This window comes from Poromitra crassiceps (genome assembly GCF_964638095.1).
Source record: "Poromitra crassiceps genome assembly, chromosome: 18".
Classification (NCBI taxonomy): domain Eukaryota; kingdom Metazoa; phylum Chordata; class Actinopteri; order Beryciformes; family Melamphaidae; genus Poromitra; species Poromitra crassiceps.
The window spans coordinates 30,555,802-30,576,255 of NC_139636.1; the positions used below are offsets into that span (position 1 = coordinate 30,555,802).

General features: G+C 42.7%; 1 protein-coding gene across 1 annotated transcript; it reads left to right on the top strand.

Moving 5' to 3' along the window:
* The first annotated feature begins 594 nt into the window (after positions 1-594).
* On the top strand, positions 595-11,558 carry LOC310792536 (uncharacterized protein). Its single transcript, XM_083654224.1, has 6 exons — positions 595-722; positions 1,812-1,913; positions 2,591-2,692; positions 7,439-7,552; positions 8,872-8,980; positions 9,287-11,558. Exons 1-6 carry the CDS (start codon positions 612-614, stop codon positions 11,125-11,127), a joined length of 2,379 nt encoding a protein of 792 aa, XP_083510350.1. The 5' UTR covers positions 595-611; the 3' UTR covers positions 11,128-11,558.
* The last annotated feature ends 8,896 nt before the right edge of the window (positions 11,559-20,454 follow it).

Genomic DNA, 20,454 nt, shown 5'->3' on the forward strand with positions numbered 1-20,454 from the left:
TAAAACAATTGAGATAGTCCCATAAGTGGGACAGAACAAAAGTGACAAAACAAAGCAAAACCAGACATAAACTAGTATAGATTATCAACAAGCTGTGTGGACCAGACTGAACTCCTGGCATTCATTTTAAGTGTGCGTGCCTATGGCAGCCCCGTATGGTCAAAAAGGCGCCATTTTCATTACACACAAGCAAACCAACACCTCAAAGGATAAACCAGCCATAGCAAATAGAAGTGATCATATCCATGTGAGAAGGGGGCAACTGTAACACTATATATATATTTGATATCACCATTCTGTATGACAGCAGTCCATACCAACAATTACCAACCAACCAATAGAGCCCACAAGTCACTTCACATTTGTTTTGGATTAAAGAGAAGCATTAGATAAAACAGCTGATATCACATTTCAAATTGACAACTGCAATCCAATTAAAAGAGTAGGGAGCAATGGGATTGGTTTGGTGATTTCTTTTAAATGTTCCTTCTGTCTCAGTTGTGGAGCCTTGCCTTTGGCTAGAAGTTGACCTGGAGCCCCTCACGCTGAAAGACTCGTGGAGGCTGCGAGTGGCGTCCGCCCAGGCATGTTCCATCGTGAAGAACAGGGACATGGGACGCTTTGAGAGGGTGATGGCCTTTCTGGAAGCCACATACAGACTCCTGCCTGGGCTGGTGGCTCCCATCAAACACATGAAGATCATGTTTGGCCTCAAGACCATGGTATGTATGGAAGTGGAAGGTGTTGTTCCTTCATGAGGGCTGGGTATTGTTTCAACAAATAGCTGCGACCACACATGCACATTTCTGAAACGCAGGATGGCCGGAGCAGCCCACCCTACTCTGCCTCTGCCACCCTACATTTCAAAATGGCCCCCCACACACACACACACACACACACACACACACCCCACTGTCCCCTTTTAGCCAATTGGCATGAACACAAACACACACCTTCACACACACTTGACCTCCATGCCAAATGTCAGCCTCCTAGGGTGAAAACTGTGCCCGCTAAAGGGTGGTGAACTTTTTGTGGACCGACCGACCCGACAGAGTGACAGAGTGACAGAGTGACAGAGTGACAGAGTGACAGACTGACAGAGTGACAGAGTGACAGAGTGACAGAGTGACAGACTGACAGAGTGACAGAGTGACAGAGTGACAGAGTGACACAGTGACCGACTTATAGAGGTGCTGGTTGCAGCTAAAAATTACGATACCAGTACCAATACCAGTACCCGTAAAGTGATACCGATACCAATAGAGTATGAATTCAAAAACTATTTTTTTGTGGCTTCTTGGCTGAACTGTCAACTCCATACACCGCGCTCCACTTCACCACCACAGACAGTATGGGTTGTAGCTGCTGCGGTAGTGGGACAATCCCTTAGCACATTAAATCAAAGAATGCTTGTAATAATAATAATAATTCATTTTATTTGTAGTGCACTTTTCATTTGCAAGGAATCTGTTTGCTACAGAGTTAGAAGCATAACAAGCTTGTGGTGATTGGCTGCAAGCAAAACCATACAAATAGTCATTTTTCTCTAGATCTGTGTACAAAAAGGATCCAATGCAGGTATCGTTTGACTGGAGAAGTTTTGGTACTACTTGGGACTAACTGGGTTATTTCGGTAGTACTGATACCCAGCCCTATCATTCATTCATTACATTTTTGGAAATTTGTACATTTTCATTTTCAGCTTTCAATAATGAGGAAACACATTATTATATATATAGATATAGATATAGATATATAGATAGATATATATGAAACACGCCTCCCTTTCTTCTTAACTCCCCCTGCAGGTAATCATGTGGATGCTCAGGGAGGGCCAAGGCATCGTCGACACTGCGGTTAAAACCCTCCAGTTTTTCCCCAGTAAGCTACCTCAATACCAAGATCAATGTGTGAGTATGTTTTTTCTAACTACTGTGATAGACCAGGGCTAGCTAATCTGTTCTAACTACTGTGATAGACCAGGGCTAGCTAACTACTGTGATAGACCAGGGCTAGCTAATCTGTAGGAACGTCACTACTGTGATAGACCAGGGCTAGCTAATCTGTAGGAACGTCACTACTGTGATAGACCAGGGCTAGCTAATCTGTAGGAACGTCACTACTGTGATAGACCAGGGCTAGCTAATCTGTAGGAACGTCTCTACTGTGATAGACCAGGGCTAGCTAATCTGTAGGAACGTCACTACTGTGATAGACCAGGGCTAGCTAATCTGTAGGAACGTCACTACTGTGATAGACCAGGGCTAGCTAATCTGTAGGAACGTCTGACCAAGTCGGAAGTACCGCTGCCGGGAATTGAACCCAGGTCTCTGGTAGGCGAGTGCTTTTACTGTCCATCCTGGCGGAGGCTATATAAGTTCAGTGATGACGTCATCAGTGATGATGTCATCAGTGATGTCGTCCATGATGATGTCATCAGTGATGTCATAGAGCAGGCAACTGCGTATGGGACGCGCAGTGGGTGAGCTGCAGGGCGGGCGAGGCCACGACAAAGCCTAGGAATCGCTCCTCTTAAAAGAATCAACAGAGTCAACTGTGCCTTTTCCTCCTTTCTTGTGTTCTTCAGAGCCATCATGAGATGTTCCTCATGAGGAAGAACCATCAAGACTTCAAGGCTCTGGCACAAACACTTGCTACAGACAAGGACAAGCTGGACGGTTACATGAAGGTTTGTGTAATGCTCCTCACTGTCATGTACATCAGCACTACTCAAATCAAGTCAGTGGATGTGAGCTCTACATCCTGCTAAGTCATTTCAGTACAAATCGTAAGCTTTGATATACTGTATACAATTTCCCATTTTGCAGACACACTAAAGCGATGCACATATGAGATTTAATACAACACAAGCAAGGAGTCTAGTCAGGAGAGAACAATGAGAGTAAGTTCCATGAAGCTACGCTCTGCTCCAACAGGATATACTAGGTGCTACGAGGCAGTGCATGGAGTGCAGCAGCAGATACATTTTGTATTTATTTATTTGTTGTTACACACTCCATCGGGTGAGAAGATGTTCACTATCTAAGATGTTCACTGTCTTTAGGCTTTTCTTAAAGATAGAGAGGGACTCTGCAGATGGAATTGAGTTTAGTAACACGTTCCACCACTGAGGAACCACAGAAGAGAAGAGTCTGGATAGCGACTTAGGGCCTTGTTGTGGCGGCAGCACCAGGCAGAGCGTAGTGGGCGGGAGGGAGCGTAGACCTGAATCAGGGATTTCAGGCAGGTCGGAGTTGTTTTGGTTGCTGCTTTGTAGGTGAGCATCAAGGACTTGAACTTGCTGTGGGCAGTGACTGGGAGCCAGTGGTGCATCCGCAAAATCCGTCTGTTTCTCACAAGGCAAGCGACACAACTCCTGGTCCAGGCACTTGTCATCTCTCGCCTGGACTAGGGATGGGAATCGAGAACCGGTTCTTGTTGAGAACCGGGTCCCAGTGAATCAATTCCTTGGAATCGTTAGCCAAAATCCTTAACAATTCCACTATCGATTCCATGCGCGATGACGTCACACGCTGCGACACGCACGCAACGCAGCCTTGTTTTGTTTAGACCGCAGCCACCGGTCTAGCCACCGTCTAGGCAGAAGCAAAACGATGACCACAGTGCCACTTGCAATGCTTGCAAAACCTCTATTTCGTCAAAGGGGGGAAATACTAGCAATATGCAGAAGCATTTGTCCACACAGCATGCAATCATTTTGGAGGAATGTCACGTTTCTGATGTGCTACGGAGTGACGATAACGTGGCTAACAGCAGCGCGGCTAACGTTAGCGCTCCTCCAGACCCTGTCTATTGTGTGTTTATTGTTTGTGCCATTTGTTTCATTGCGTAAACCAGATTTCACCAATACTCCATTTCCATCCATTTAATTTAGAGGATGATGACGTTCAGATTCAGACTGGTTCAGAGGCTGCAGCAAAGTACTTCTTGTGCTGCGCACTTCTAGCCCCATTCACCCAGGCAGGGAAGAGTAAAATGACCGAGGCGAGGGTAAACGAATGTCACCGAGCAGTGACTAGTTTGTCTGACATGCCAGCTAAAGTAAAATGTCAAAGTTGCATGTTGTCATTCTAACCACTAGTTCTGTTTCATTCATTCCCACTATATATTTAATATAGGCAGATGACAAAGATGCTCAACCCAAAATACAAACCCCCAAACAAAGCCAGTTTAACAGACACTGATCCCTGCTTGGTATGGGATTGAAAAGAGCAATCTGATCTCAGAGCTGAATAAGAAAAGAGCAATCTGATCTCAGAGCTGAATAAGAATACATAATTATAATGATAATAATATAAAAGAAAATTAATGTTAATAAACCCGTTTGTACTCTTTTTTTTTCCCTTGCCCAATGAGAATCGATAAGAGAATCGATAAGGAATCGGATCGATAAGCAGAATCGAAAATGGAATCGGAATCGCTAAAATCTTATCAATTCCCATCCCTAGCCTGGACTACTGCAATGTTCTTCTGGCTGGGCTACCTGCTGTAGCCATCCGACCGCTTCAGCTCATTCAGAACGCTGCAGCCTGTCTGGTATTCAACCAACCCAAATTCTCTCATGTCACTCCCCTCTTCCGGGACCTTCACTGGCTTCCCATCTCGGTACGCATTCAATTCAGAACACTGGTTCTGGCCTACAGGGCAGTACACCAGACAGCCCCTCGGTACTTACAATCTATGGTCAGGCTCCAAATCTCTCACCGTCCGCTCCTCCACCAGCACAGGACGCCTCGCCCCTCCTTCACTACGGGGGCTCAAAAGTCGCTCATCCCATTCACGACTCTTCTCGTCCCTGGCACCTCAATGGTGGAACGAGCTTCCACCTTCGGTCAGGACGGCCGAATCACTGCCGGTCTTTCAGAAAAGACTAAAGACTCACTTTTTCAGGCTCCATCTGGGCCCTTCTTGATCTAACTTCTTTCTCTCTCTTTAAAAAAAAGAGACCTGCCAAGGAGTTGCAGTAGTCAAGGTGTATTACAAGGGGCTGTGCGTGTGCGTGTGTGTGTGTGTGTGTGTGTGTGTGTGTGTGTGTGTGTGTGTGTGTGGGAGAAAGTAGTGGGCTCTGTTTTCTGGGTGGATCCAGGTTTAAGACAGGGCAACTACCTGAATTTCAGATACGTTTGTCACATGTAGTCTCCCATTGTGTTGAATACCAAATGGTCTTTCCTTCTCTATCCAGCAGGGTGCACTACACACCCACACTTCCACAATTGAATCTAATCCTTTAACATTAGATACAAATTCAGAGGCGTCTGCATTTGCCTAAAACAGTGTTTGCCTTCAAAACAAGTGATGTCATGAGGACTACATGTAATACTTGCTTTGTGCTGTTGTCTTTTCTGGGCAACTTCATGGGGGAACATGTTAGAAAAATGTCCCTAGATGTTTTATAGGTACCGGAATGTAATCGGACAAAAGTAGTTTCATACAAAGAGGTATTCAACTTATTACAATTCGGTAATTGCATTTGAGCAGTGAGTGAGTGATGACACCTTTTTTCTGGAGACAAATTCAACCACAGATTTTACGTTACGTTAAGTTTTACGTCACATTACGTTACATTACATTACATCATTTAGCAGACATTTTCATCCAAAGCGACTTACAATAACATTTTTGTCAACAATAGAGAAATCAACTATGCAACACAATCTATGACAGCCACAACTTCTGAAGGAATAGTGGTATTTTTTGACAGAGAGAGAGAGAGAGATATTATTTCAAGATGGGCCCAGGTGGAGCCTGAAAAGGTGTGTTTTTAGTCTTCGCTGAAAGTTGGGCAGTGATTCGGCCGTCCTGACCGAAGGGGGGAGCTCGTTCCACCATTGTGGAGCCAGAGACGAGAAGAGTCGCGATCGGGATGAGCGACTTTTGAGCCCACGTAGCGGAGGAGGCAGCGGTGAGAGGTTTGGAGCCTGACCATAGATTGTAGGTACAGAGGAGTTGTCTGGTGTACTGCCCTGTAGGCCAGAACCAGTGTCTTGAATTTGATGCGTGCCGAGATGGGAAGCCAGTGAAGGTCCCGGAAGAGGGGAGTGACGTGAGAGAATTTGGGTTGGTTGAATACCAGACGGGCTGCAGCGTTCTGAATGAGCTGAAGCAGTGGAATGTGAGAAGCACGTTGCAGTAGTCCAGGCGGGAGATGATAAGGGACTGGACCTGGATGTTGTTACTGTGTTGGTATCTTCCGAGTTTTGGTGTTGAATTGTGAATCCCAAAGCTAGACAGTGAAGACTTGATATGGTCATTGAGAGAGAAATCCTACTAGGGCTGGGTATCGCCACTGACATCCCGATACGATACGATTCCGATACACAAGGTCCCAAGTCGATACGATTTCCAATACGATACAATTCGATATCGATATTTTAGTTACAATACCAGTTTTGCTTTGATAATGGAAGAGATTCCCAAAGAACTAATGATGTCAATCGTACAAGGAACCCTCTAACCTGGTGCATTATTAAAAAATATTAATATTTACATTAAGAATTGACCATAAAGCAAGCAGTTACATCATGTAATTATTTTTTATTTAAACATGACCAACATAGTCATTCAACATCTTATCTTTCTTTACAGTCTTTTGTCTCTTTCTTTACAGTCTTCTGTGAGAAGCCAAACAAATTTAGATTTCCACTATACAACAGAATCATTGAACAGCAGCATGTTGTAAACAGTGTTTCATAAAGTATAAATGCTTTGTAAATAAAATAAAATAAAATAAAATAAAATACAGCTCATGAACATTTCCAGTTCACAAACATTATAGTGCAAACAGATTTGAGGTCTGTACATCTGGCTCATGGTGCATGCACAATGCACATGTAGCCTACAGTATTTATGTTTTTGTTTCAACTACAAACATAAATAAACGTCAACTTGAAACTATGTTTTAACTACCACACACAGCCTATAATATTATAGCCTGTTTATAAAAAAAAAAAAAAATGCATTTGAAAAGATCGATACTAGGATTTATGTATCGATACTTGTTCCTTCACATGAATATCAATTCCATATCGATATATCGATTTTTTTAACCCAGCCCTAAATCCTACTGCTGATCCATTGGGAGAGCAACATTGTCAACTTGTCTTAAATACAGCAATTGTCTGGTTCACAACTTGTACTGGAATGATGAAATAATCAAGTGTATTTGATTGTAAAAGCACAATAAAACAATCAGTGATTCCATAAACACGGTCTTCCAGCACACTATGCTACTGCTCCAGGCTTTGTTTCTTGATGACGTTACATATCAGTTACATATCAGGACCTTTGCTTTGGATATTTCTCCTCAATATTGATGGAGCTGTCTGAGATGATGGAAACAGCAACAGAAATTCACTTGAATTTAGAAGGCTGAGCACTTTTATGTTTAACCTGCTCAATGTTGTCTTTCTTTCAGAATCAGATGGAGAAGCAGTATGGTGAACATTATGCCCAGAAACTAGAGGACAGGCTGCTACACTACCTACGTGAACTGGAGAGTCTGCTACCAAGAGATACCTACGTTGATAAGGTGTGTGGATTTGATGGTAATGTGCGTTTGATCTGCACCTGCAGTATAGCGCCCCCTGTTGAAAGAGTATAACCCAAAAACTGGCTTTGTAGTGGATTATTGTAGGTATTGTTTGGACCTTGAAAGTTATTGTGTCAACTTTTGATTCAATGCCTGACAACACTGAGATATCGATATATACACTGATCACCGCTTTAATGATCAACTGTGAAAAGAAATCCTGATGGTTAGTAGCACCATTTCAAATTTGAATTATCATTAAAACTGTGTCACTGTGATTACAGCGCTTTGGAAAACACGGTAAATACTGTTCATCATCAACCAAAGTTAGCAACAGTCTCGAGTTTTCGATATAAAACTTGTTGAAATGATTTCAGTGGGTGTATCAGTACTTTTTGGGCCTGAGTTTTCAATATAAAACTTGGTGAAATGATTTCAGTGAGTGTATCATTACTTTTTGAACATTTTCCACAGAACAATACTGCAATAATACTGATAACCGTGAAATTTTGGTCACTATAATCGTGGTATGAAATTTTCATACTGTTTCATCTCTCATTTAATAATTTAATTTAAATTTAACTTTTTAAGGACTAGGCATCTCGCACACTACGTGCGCTCGATTCCTAGGCTCACCCGCTGCGCGGGGTGGCCCGTCCGCTGCGCGGGGTGGCCCGCCCGCTGCGCGGGGTGGCCCACCCTGCAGCTCGCCTCTAGCTCGGCTGCTGCTTGGCCCTGCCTGCTTTATTGGCATGCACAGCGCACCTTTGCACAACTTTGCATCACTGATGACATCACTCACTGATGACATCTCAATTTGCTTGGGTGACCAGACATTGTGACATCATCAGTGACATCACAATTGATCCATCACCATCACTGATGACATCATCGAGTGTTCAAGTGACATCACTGATTATGTCGTAGACATTGTGACGTCATTCATCAGTGACATCACAATTGGTGGGACAAAAATTGAAACAAACAAACAACACAGAGCCCACTTCCTCCCTGTAGGTAATGTTAGATGTTGGCTGAAAATCTCCATATTTTAGAGTGTTTGAATAATGAATAAACCTCCAAAGATGAATAGTGTTTTGTAAATGATTTCTTCATATGGGAATATACACAAAATGTATAGGTTCAATGAAACTAAACTGTTGTTAAAATGAACACTGATCAGTATATATTGTAGTATTGTACTTAAGTCGGTCCGTAAGAGAAAAAAGGAATGACTGAAGAAATGCTGACAGTTTAAATGCCTATAACATCATGATAACATATTGACATGGTTTACCATATGAATATGTGTGAACTAGCTATTGAAGAAAAAGCATCCTTTGACCGAAGAGGAGAAGACACTGTTGGAGGTGATGACTTGTGACTCCAGCACCATAGCAACATCTCTCAAGCGACTGCTGCAGTGTGGTAAGAATCACTTCTCTTCAGAGCATGTTGGAATCAATAATGTTGTGACATCTCTTTGCTAAAACGTTGACATGTTGGAATGTCCACATCCAAGAGGGGAACTGATATTTTCTTCTGAAAGATCTTTTATTATCTTGGACGGGGGCGTGAACCTGCGACCCTTGTGTCGGTAGGCAGGGAACCGTCGCTATTTCTAAATACCCCGGTATACGGTAATACTTAATACCGCCCAAGCCTAATTAGCCAGCAATGCATTTCAGATCCAGTCATTTGTTATTAATCTGCTCTGCCTTTCCATCCCTTTAGATCTTGCATCCTGTCGTCCAATCAGGGTTTCCCAGAAAGCAGAGCAGGGAGCAGAGATGGACGATGCTCATCCCTCAAAGGCTGCTGGGTATGCCAGCTCTTCCAACACTATTTTCATGCCAGCAGAAGGAAAAGCTGCCATAGCATCGCAGCTAGAGGTCACCAGTAGAGGAGACGAGGTGGCCCAGGACAGCCCTCTTCTGCTGGAGGATGAGGATGACTCTGAGGTTGGGGGTCATCAACGAACAGAAGAGAAGGAGGTGGAGGATAGAGAGGACGAATGTAATTGCGGTGCACTGGAGGTGCGTGAGGACAATGATGATGGGGAAGAGAAACATGTAGCCAGGACACAGGACGAAGCAGAAGGACATGTGTCAGAAGAGGAGAGGAAAGAGGGGGAACAGGAGAACAATAACAAGGAAAAGGAGAACAGTCGGAGGAGCAGTGGATCCGTTGGGGACGCTGCCTCCCCTCCTCAGTTCTGCTCCAGACACCAGCGATGGGTGAGGAGCATCCTGCGGGAGTGTCCCGACGAGTGCTCAGAAGAGCTGCTGGCTCAAGCCGATCTCACCTCATCCCCTGTCCTCTTCCAGTCATCCTCATCCACCTCCTCATCGCAGGACCTCACCCCCTCCCTCCTCATCCCCTGTCCCCCTGTGCAGCAGCATCCACCTTCACAGAGCTCCTCCCCTCCTCAGGCAGCAGGCATGCAGGTATCTGAACATGAAGCAAGCCCCGTGGAGAAGCTGGATTCTGGGCCAGCAACCAACAGTCAATCAGAGCCTCCACCTCAGCTCTCCTCCTCCTCCTCCAGAGATTCTGCGGTGGCTGCGCTGTCCTTAGCAGTGGTCCAACTGAAAAATATCTCTGTAAAAGGAAACACTCTTGTGTTTCAATCCCAGCAAGTTTGCCCAACTCCTTTCACAAGATTTAGCAACGAGCAAGCTACCTCTACATCTCAAACTCCGGCACTAGCCTCTCCATACAGCCATACCTCAAGGAACAAAGAAGCCACCTTCACCCAACCACAAATGGCTCCACCAAATCCCACAAAGGCAACAACGTGCAGACTGACCCTCTCTGATCTGCCAGCAGTGGCCGTGCCCGACGTGACCAAGTGCGTCGTCATCCCGGTGTCTCAGCATCTTCAACGTCAAACCCTGTCTCAGAATCCGTCTGCCTCCACCAGCTGCCTACCTCCAACTAGACAACCTTTCTCCAGGCTTTCAAGAAGGTTCAGACAAGCTGCTAACGCCATCAAACATGTGCAGCCTCTGACCCCATTCAGCCATATCCCTTTAGCAGAGCAGTCTGGAAAGGCCCCGATAGACCTTCAAACCTCTCCTCCAACCTTTCCCAATGATTCCAACGTCTCTGAGCATCCTAAACAGGCTTCTCCTTCCACTGCTCACCCACATGCTCAGGCACTCGACAACAGCATTGCCCCCTCTCAATTCCAGACCTTATCCTGCTCCACTGTCATTCCCTATATCTCCTGGTCTGATTGCCTGCACCAGAGGCCCGAGGCCAGTGAAGCCCACAGATCCCAGCTGAGGTTGACCTTGCAGAGCCAGGCGGTGCTGCTGCAGCCGTACGTGAGGCTCACGCGACTGAGCCAGCAGGAGTGTCGCAGACTGGCCCAAAGGAGATCCTCAACCAGGCTCCTGCAGTCCGTCGAGGAAGAAGGCGATGACGATGACGAGGATGAGGATGAGGCAAATGAGGAAGAAGGGGGTCTTGTGAATTCTTCATTTGATCTGAACACTCTTTACTCTAGTCAGGATTCTTCAAGTAGTGACAGTGAGGACTCAGATGATTCAGACCCTGACTACATCCCATAGCCATATATCAAAAAGACACTGTGTAACTGGAGGGATTCTGAATCATAAGAAAGAAAACATGGTTGTAAGAAAATATTGATGGTTACACTTGAGTATTGCGATATATTTTGGCGTACTGTATCGACTCTCAAAAACATTTTTTTTTTTTTTTAATTAATAGTTTACATGCAAAGAATCTAACTTACCCCCCCCCCCCCCCCCCCCAACCCATGGACACTCGCAAATTCTGAACACCTTTGGTCAGTATTGATAGCATTTCACATTTATGGAGAGCATTGATGCACAGACTGGCTATTAGCTGTAACAGACGAAAATCCGCGCTTCAGCTGACGAACCTTCAGCTGACGAACCTGCAACCGGTGTCTCTTCAGAACAGAGACTTTAAGTGAATGACGAAAGAAGGATCTGGAGCACACGGTCAATTCAGCAATTTAATAAAGGTGCAAAAGCTATTTTGCTAAATCTTTTGCAATTATTTTTGATATATATTTTTTTAAACGGCTGTTAGCTGTATCAATGGGAATGGGTTCTACTCTATTTGTCTAACTGTTTCAATAAAATCTGTAAGATACATACTGTAGATTGTTTGTTTCCACCAGGTTGATGGTAACTTATTCTTACAACTCTACACTCAATCTGGTTGAAAGTGTATGGTAAAAAAAAGGGATATAGCGGCCATATTGGTAGCCTACTTACTATGCAAAGTAGAGTGCTATATAGATCGATTCAATCATACATCTGAGTATTATGTGTTTCTAAAAAAAAATATGCACACCAAGTTTGCTAATTGTTTCCACAGTGACGTGCTTGACTTTTAAATTGATAGGTAAAAAAAAGTGTTTATTTTTATTTTCCTGAAAACTTTTCGCGGACCCCCTGGCAAAGTGCCACGGACCCCTGGTGGTCCACGGACCCCCACTTGAGAACCACTGACCTAAAGAACCATTTTCTGCACAGACTCCTTTTCTCAGAGTGTAGTTTGTGTCAAAGTGGTGCTGGCAACCAGGCCACTGACAGAAAAGAGTACCAAATTCAAAACAGCTGTTCTTGAAGGTGGAGTAACAGCGTAGCGTGTATGGTGAAGGTGGAGTAACAGCGTGTATGGTAAAGGTGGAGTAACAGCGTAGCGTGTATGGTGAAGGTGGAGTAACAGCGTGTATGGTGAAGGTGGAGTAACAGCGTAGCGTGTATGGTGAAGGTGGAGTAACAGCGTAGCGTGTATGGTGAAGGTGGAGTAACATTGTGTATGGTGAAGGTGGAGTAACAGCGTAGCGTGTATGGTGAAGGTGGAGTAACAGCGTGTATGGAGTGGAGTTAAACGAGGTGGTGCATTGGCTTTGTTGACTTGGGAGCGTGTGATGTCACATGATATGACGTACATGTACAGCACATGGGTGGCCTCTCTCTCCTTGCCTGTTACTGTACCTTATGGGCTGCTTCTATTTGCATTAGATGCAAACCTATAGTATAGAGAGTACTTCTGTTTGCGAGTTGCAACCTGTCTTCACTGGCCAATCCCGTGCCTCTCTCCTCAGTCAGCCAATCCCGTGCCTCTCTGCTCAGTCAGCCAATGACCTGAGTGGAAGTCAATTGTGTAATTGAGGGGCGTATGTGCAAGACTGACTAAAGACACTGTCTTAGGTCATCAGTGCCCCCTGCACTGTATGCATACAGCTGTTTACACAGGAATAGTAGAGGCCAGCGTTTGGCGGTTAAAATTAGCAGACTAATGTAAAGTTCAGTAGGGCTTTTACACTAAACAGTAGGAAATGTGGCCTTGAATGATATAGTCTGGACATGCTTGTCAGAGATATGGAACATTATTACGGCCACCATAAAGACTCGTCATGGAAGCCAATAACATATAGGAGACAAGGAGTCGTTTGCACAAAAAAGTTTGATTTATTTGAAACTAAAAAGTTTTTTCTTAATTTCCCCCAAAACCCTAAAACAACAACCAGGTCAGGTGGGACGGCTAAACAGAACAAAAGAGTGGGCACGCACCGGCCAACTTGCAGTCGTCGGACCGGGCACCACCCTAAACTACCAAAGACATAACAAAACCTAAACTGAGGAAATAAAGCCGCGAAAACTAGGCTACCGTCCCACCTTCCCCAAAGTAAAGAAATTAAATACAAAGGAATGAAACCATAAACATAACAAACCCAGGGATGGCCAATGCTGCTGCCACCAGCATGAACCAGGAGTAGAATGAGCAAGAGAGAGAGAGCACGCCTCGAGCTGCTGCTGTATATCAGTGCTAGAAGTAATCAGCCTAACTGAAAGCAGCTGAACCCAGGCTGATGAGCAGGTAGGCAACTGGTGGCAGAGACAGACAGAGAGATGTTACACTCAATACACCTATAAGTGGGAGCGCATAACAAACATGATTGTGCTCATTTGACTGATGGAACTAATGTGTCATGTGACCAGCAATCCTTGGGGGGGGGGGGGGGGGACTTTGAATTGTTACACTTCACCATTATTTAATTTACAATTTAATTACAATTAACATAATCAGAGAATGTAGGAGAATGACTATTCTGATCATATTTTCACTGTTATCTCTACCTACAATACATGGAATTCTGGAGAAAATAACATCTGACTATATAGAAATATTCTCAGGTTGACAATCATTGCTCTACAGTAGAGTTATTGTTGAGGAATGGAACTTGACAGCCAAAAGGTAAACAGTAGGGGTGGGGGAAAAAATCGATTCACCTAAGTATCGCGATTTTTAATGTCACGATTTTTTGGATCGATCTTTTATTCCAGAATCGATAATCGCAAAAAAAAAAAAAAAAAAAAAAAAAATTTTTTTTTTTTTTTTTTTTTTTTTTTTGGTGCTTGCAGTCAGGCCACTCACTGAACAGCAGGCCAGGCGCCGCCTACTGGTTTACTAGTGGTTTTATTACTTTATTAGTTAGTCTGAAGTAATAATTCGGCCCATATCGGCCTGGCCTGCTTGGTATCTAATGCCCGGCCTGAATTATGATCCCAGTCCGCCCCTATTTTTAACTATATCGCCCAGCGCTACTCATGATATATAATATACAGTCTCTAGTGTATGATTCAACTTTTCCCATGTTCTAATCTAGTGTAAAAAAGCAAACAAACTGAAAAAATAAAGAAAAAAATAAACAAAAATCGCAATAAATCGTAATATCGAATCGCAATAATCGTAGAATCGCAATACTTAAGAATCGCAATATAAATCGAATCGGCACCCAAGAATCGTGATAGTATCGAATCGGGAGATAAGTGAATCGCCACAGCCCTAGTAAACAGTGAACCACTTGTGATCAAAAGATGGAGCCAGGAATCAGAAGTCGTCTTAAATGATGTATTAACATAGATCTTGGCCAAGAGATGTGCTCTTGTATATTCATGAATGGACACACAGGCTTACATACATTGAACAGAAAGTCAGACATACTTATAGGACACACATCAGATGACATCAGTCTTGACGCACACTTGAAGGCTACTCTGTAGACTCAACCTATCTGTTATTCTGGCTCTGTAGAGGGAAGAGTGACACAGTGACAGGGCACAGTGTGAGATAGAGAGGAGCTGCAGGTTACAGGTTGAGTCTACAGGTTATCTGAATATGACGTCTGTCTATGTATGTACAACAGTGTTGGGCAAGTTACTTTCAAAATGTAATATACTACATATTACTAGTTACTTTAATTTGAAAGTAATAAGTTACTTTACAATATTACTGTCTGTGTAGAGTAACTCGTTACTTATTAGTTACACTACTTTTGCATTACTTTTACCAAAACAACAGCAGCAGCAGAATGACATCGGAACCATCCCGAAAAATAATTTCAACCGCCTTGAAGTCAGTGTAAACCGTCCAAAATTTTATATGTAATTCTTTTCCTTTGTTATTGTCATCTGTAGTGGGTATTTGCATAAAAACACAGTTTGATTAGGAAATGATTGTATCTTTTCTAAATATGTGCTTTGATTTAATAAAATGCAATTTGCAACTTGAGTTAATTGACAAAATAACTGGTATAATATTACTCAAATCCTTATGGCTAAAAGTAATATTTACTTTTGTAATAAGTTACCCCCAACACTGATGTACAATAACTATGTGTAACTTAAATCAAAATGTGATTGAACTAGTGATTGTCCAAATTCTTCCATGTGTTTGTAGAAGAATTTTATGATTTACAAGCAATGATTCAGCGAACATTTTTGAGACTGAGCTGAAGGCTAGAGAGTAATGTGGAGGCAACCTGTTTGATATCATCTTCCCCATAATTATACTCGTATCATCTTGCTCACTTTACATTAAAATAATATGCTCGGTTTACCTTTAAATAATGAATCGTATGCATTTAATTGGCTACAGGAGACTCAGCTATGTTCACTGATGACTGTTAATGATTCCTCACAATTATTATTATAATGTTTTACCAAGTGGTCATAGCAAAACACATATACATTTCAAAGTGCACGTTTAATGATTTCTCTGTTCATCTGAACAATTACGGTAATCCGTTTCAACATTTGAAATTGAAAATCACATTTGTCACATTGAAGAGTTTAAAGTTTTGAATCCTAAACTCAGTTTACGTGGCCTGTGGGCACCTGATTGGCGCCTTGCAGGTTCCAGAACACACATCTCTAGAGTGAAAGGAACTTCTAGACCGCACTCCACTGAAACTGAACTGTGGCTCTTAGAGTTTATTCCTACAGTAGCCTATATTGTAAGCGTCATTTCATGATGACGCAATGTTCTAACACTCTGGCATTTTGCCAAGATTCTCCAATCAATGAAGTCATCAAGGATATTGTAATGTATAACCTTACATCATGTTTGTTAGCCTACGATGCAAACGATGCAGCTTCATTAAAAAAAATAGAATCAGCCTTCAAAAACCCATAGCTTGAATCTTAGCTTGAATCTTAGTTTGATGTTGAAAGACGAGAGAATGCTGTATGCACAGCAGTTGCACATTTATGGTCTTGTGAGGCGCTTTACACCTGCTGATAATATGTATTTGGCTCACCTATTACACCTAATTACAGTACTATGGTTTACCAATTACTAACCAATTACTAAGGTTTACTAATTACTAACGTTTTTATTGGGAGTTTTTCTTTGTGTGCAATATGCAATAGCTAGATTGTCTCGCTAAAATCTAAACCTTATATATATATATATAGAGAGAGAGAGAGAGAGAGAGAGAGAGGAGAGAGAGAAGAGAGAGAGACAGAGAGAGAGAGAGAGAGAGAGAGAGAGAGAGAGAGAGAGAGAGAGAGACAGAGTTTTAAGTCGTAATTAAAAGAGCCATAATTACCCATAAAGGAGCTGCATGTGGCTCTAGAGCCTCGGGTGTAAATCATTTAAAGTATTTTTGTTTTCTCACATACAAAGACGATCTAGCACGCATTCATTTTTCTACAATAATCATGGATACTACTATGTTGTGGGTTATGAAACAAAGGACTGTATAAAAGGTGTTGCTTGCCGTGTTGTTTATGTAGCATAATGTGGCTAGGTGCCATGGCTAACAGCGAGGGACAGAATGACCTAGTGAAGCCTTCTGCTTGAGGTAGATAATTAATCAAACAGAGTTGCATTATACAGGGTGTCATCATGGCGGCGTGGGGGCGGGGCCTTATGGTCAATAAAAGGCCTTCAAAGGTATTACAAAGTATTTTGGGTGTCCATGCCTACCAACACGAAGGTCGCAGGTTCGAGACCCAGTGTTGCCTCCGGCTTGGTTGGGCGTCCATCATCCATACAGGCACAATTGGCCGTGTCTGCAGGTGGAATGCCGGTGGGGTGTGGTGAGGCACTCTGCTCAGTCGGGGCACCTGTTCATGGGGGAGGGGAACTGGGGGGAATAGCGTGATCCTCACACACACACTAAGTCGTGCCGGTGAAAGGCCTCGCCGTTAGGTGAAGAGAAGCTGTTTAGGCCCTACTTGGCTCGGTGAATCACTGCTGCTTTCATCGTGAGGTACAAAGTTCCCCGAGTGGATTCCGTGTTGCATCATTGTCGAAAGAGTTTCATAAGTTTTGTTTTGGTATTTATTTATTTAGAGGATCACAGGTACACACACACACACACACACGCACGCACGCACACACACACACACACACACACACTACCTGTGTACCTGTGGATGTTTGTTGGATTTCTCCTCTTATCAGTATTGCATCAGGTAGGTTGATTTGACACGGTACGTTCCCATCATGAGGTTAAAGAGCAAAGGATGACTGATCCAAATAACAAGTTGTACCTTTCCATTCGGTGGTTAATCTGTTGATATTGAATGAGCCTTACATGGTATTGAGATGGGACATTGAGATGTCCATCGTGAAAAGTAAACCTTGTTGTTGAATGTTTTTGCCGTTGCGTTCGTACGACATCTCTTATTCACCTTTATTTCTCCAGGGAAAGTCAATTGATCTCCGTGCCCTTTTCCTGAAAAGTCTTGCTTCACATTCACACAGTTGCATAATGTTCACTGTGGCGCTGCCCAGTTCAACACAGTCTTCTACCATCCGCCAGTGAGCAGCTCGGCTGGAGCAGTTGGGGGTTCAGTGCCTTGCTCAGAGGCACTGAACCCCCTCCGTCCAAATTATACATATATATAAATATAAATATTATATATATATATATATATATATATATATATATATATATATATATATATATATATATATATATATATACATACATACATACATACATACATACATACATACATATACATACATACATACATACATACATACATACATACATATATATATGTATGTATGTGTATGTAAATATATATACTGTATATATGTATGTATGTATATATATATATATATATATATATATATACATACATACATACATACATACATACATATATATATATGTATGTATGTGTATGTATATGTATATATATATACTGTATATATGTATGTATATGTGTATATATATATATATATATATATATATATATATATATATATATATATATACGGCTGGCAGAGCACAGAACCAACTAGGGTACTCGGTAGAGTGTATACCTCTGCCAATCGTTCTACAACGTTTTGTGATGTTCTGTGAATCCGTTTGGAAGTTAGTCAAGTTAGTTTTTGTGATCGGCGATGCCCATTGCAGTTCTAAGTAGACCAATGACCTACTTTTCTACAAACTTCTGTGCAAATCGGTTCAGAACCTTTTGGGATATCCTGCCGACAAACAGACAGACAGACAGACAAACAAACAGACAGACAGATAAACAGGGGTGATGACCTCCTGGCAAACTCCGGAGTTATTCATCAGTTATACTTATTCATACCCAAACTCCTGGTTTTCTTTTCAACAGCATCATTTATAGCTCGAGTACTCGCACACACTCCACCAGAGGGGCGAGCAGGGGGTCAGTTGATTTTGCCTAGACACAACACCAACTATATGAAGAAGACTGTATACAGATCTATAATGACCTGGAATTGTCTACCAGGAAATATTTCCTCCATCCATGGGAGGGTTGGTTTTAAAAGGAAGTTACGATCCCATCTGCACTCACACACACCAGCAAACACACACACACACACACACACACACACACACACACACACACACACACACACACACACACACACACACACACACTCACAAACACCAGCAAACACACATTGTGATACCACTTTGACACAACTTTGACTTTCATGTTTTTGAATAGCACAGTGTCTTTTTAGATCAGTTGATGTCTGGGCGATAGGCCAGCTATATAACTAGCTGACCAAACTATTGTTGTTTTTCTATCCTATTTTTGTACCGCCTTTTACTCTGTTTTTCTGTGATTTTCCTGTATTGCATTTTACTATTTTTTATCATCCTTACTATGTTATTTTACTACTGCACTTTACTGTCTACAGTTTACTATTGCTTGTAATGTAATATGATGTGTAATGTTTGTGTTTGGACCCCAGGAAGACTAGCGGTCGTCTTGGCGGCAGCTAATGGGGATCCTTTTAAATAAACAAATAAACAAATATGATGTTATGGATGTTATGGATGGCTCCAACAATGAACATAATAATAGATGGACCAAATGCCAGGAGAAGTTGACTACATGAGAGTTTATTGAGGTAAATGAGGCCTTCTTGAGGTGTCCTTTTTGCCCATGGTAGGATTGCCTTTTCCCCGGGAGGGTCTGGTGAGACGTAGGAAGAGCCCGGCCTGGAGTCACCCACACAGGGCCTTAGACCCTCCATGCACCGAAGGGCCTTACAATACTGCGGTGTAGCAGTAACTCTATTGCAGTAGATTGGGCGTGATCAACCCTTCCGCGGGCAACGTTGCAGACAGAGTAGGAAGGCTGATCCGTTGAACAGATAGATGTGAAAAATAGACACACTTAGTTTTGTTGTTAAAATCCATTTTAAATTGATCATAAACTGAAAACTCCTCACGTCCAGATCTTTGACTAGCTGTTGTTTATTGCTGCACAGTGTTGGGTCAAGGTTTTGAAAGGGTCATGTTCATAAAATAGCAGCATCCTCCTGAGGCTGTTTGTACCTCCAAAGCACTTTCTTCGACTTTACCCTCTTATTGCGGCTGTAGGCAGTCCAAAAAAGCCGCGAGGGGCTAAACATGAGAGGAAAACACTGTGACGCGCATAGTAAAATAATTCAGTTCCACTCCAATAACTGCGTTTTAACATGAATCGTTTACTTCAAAACACACAGAAAAAATACATATGGTACAGGTACCAAGTCTGATTTTGTGTGTATAAATGCGGTCAAAGAAAAGTATCCACTCCCAAGCTCACCCCCTCTCTCTCTGACAATGCACAAACAGGTGAACAGGTGAAGACAATCATTATCATCACCACTCACACCCAGCCCATGGTGACCACGCCCACCACCATGACAGTGAATAATAATAAGTGTAGAAAACACAGGAGTCTTACAGCTCCTACACCTCTTTTTACAGTTAAATTAACATTGATGGTTTTGCACCATGGTCCACCCCTAGTCCACCCCTAGTCTCTGGCCCTGCACTCGGGCGCTCTGCCTCCCCTGCAGTGACCTGGTCACCACTTCACCTGTCCTTGTCTCAAATGGTTGAATGATCTGCCAACCTCATTCATGAAGAAGAACCACCTCACCTCTTCACAATGTTAGTTAGTTAGTTAGTGACCTTTATTTAACCAGGAAGAAAAGAAAAAAAAACCCATTGAGATTCAGAATCTCTTTTACAAGGGGGTCCTGGCCAGGACAGGAGCACCAAATAGTTTCACATAAAATACACGTGAGAGAAAAAAAAAAGCAAAGACAAAAACAAC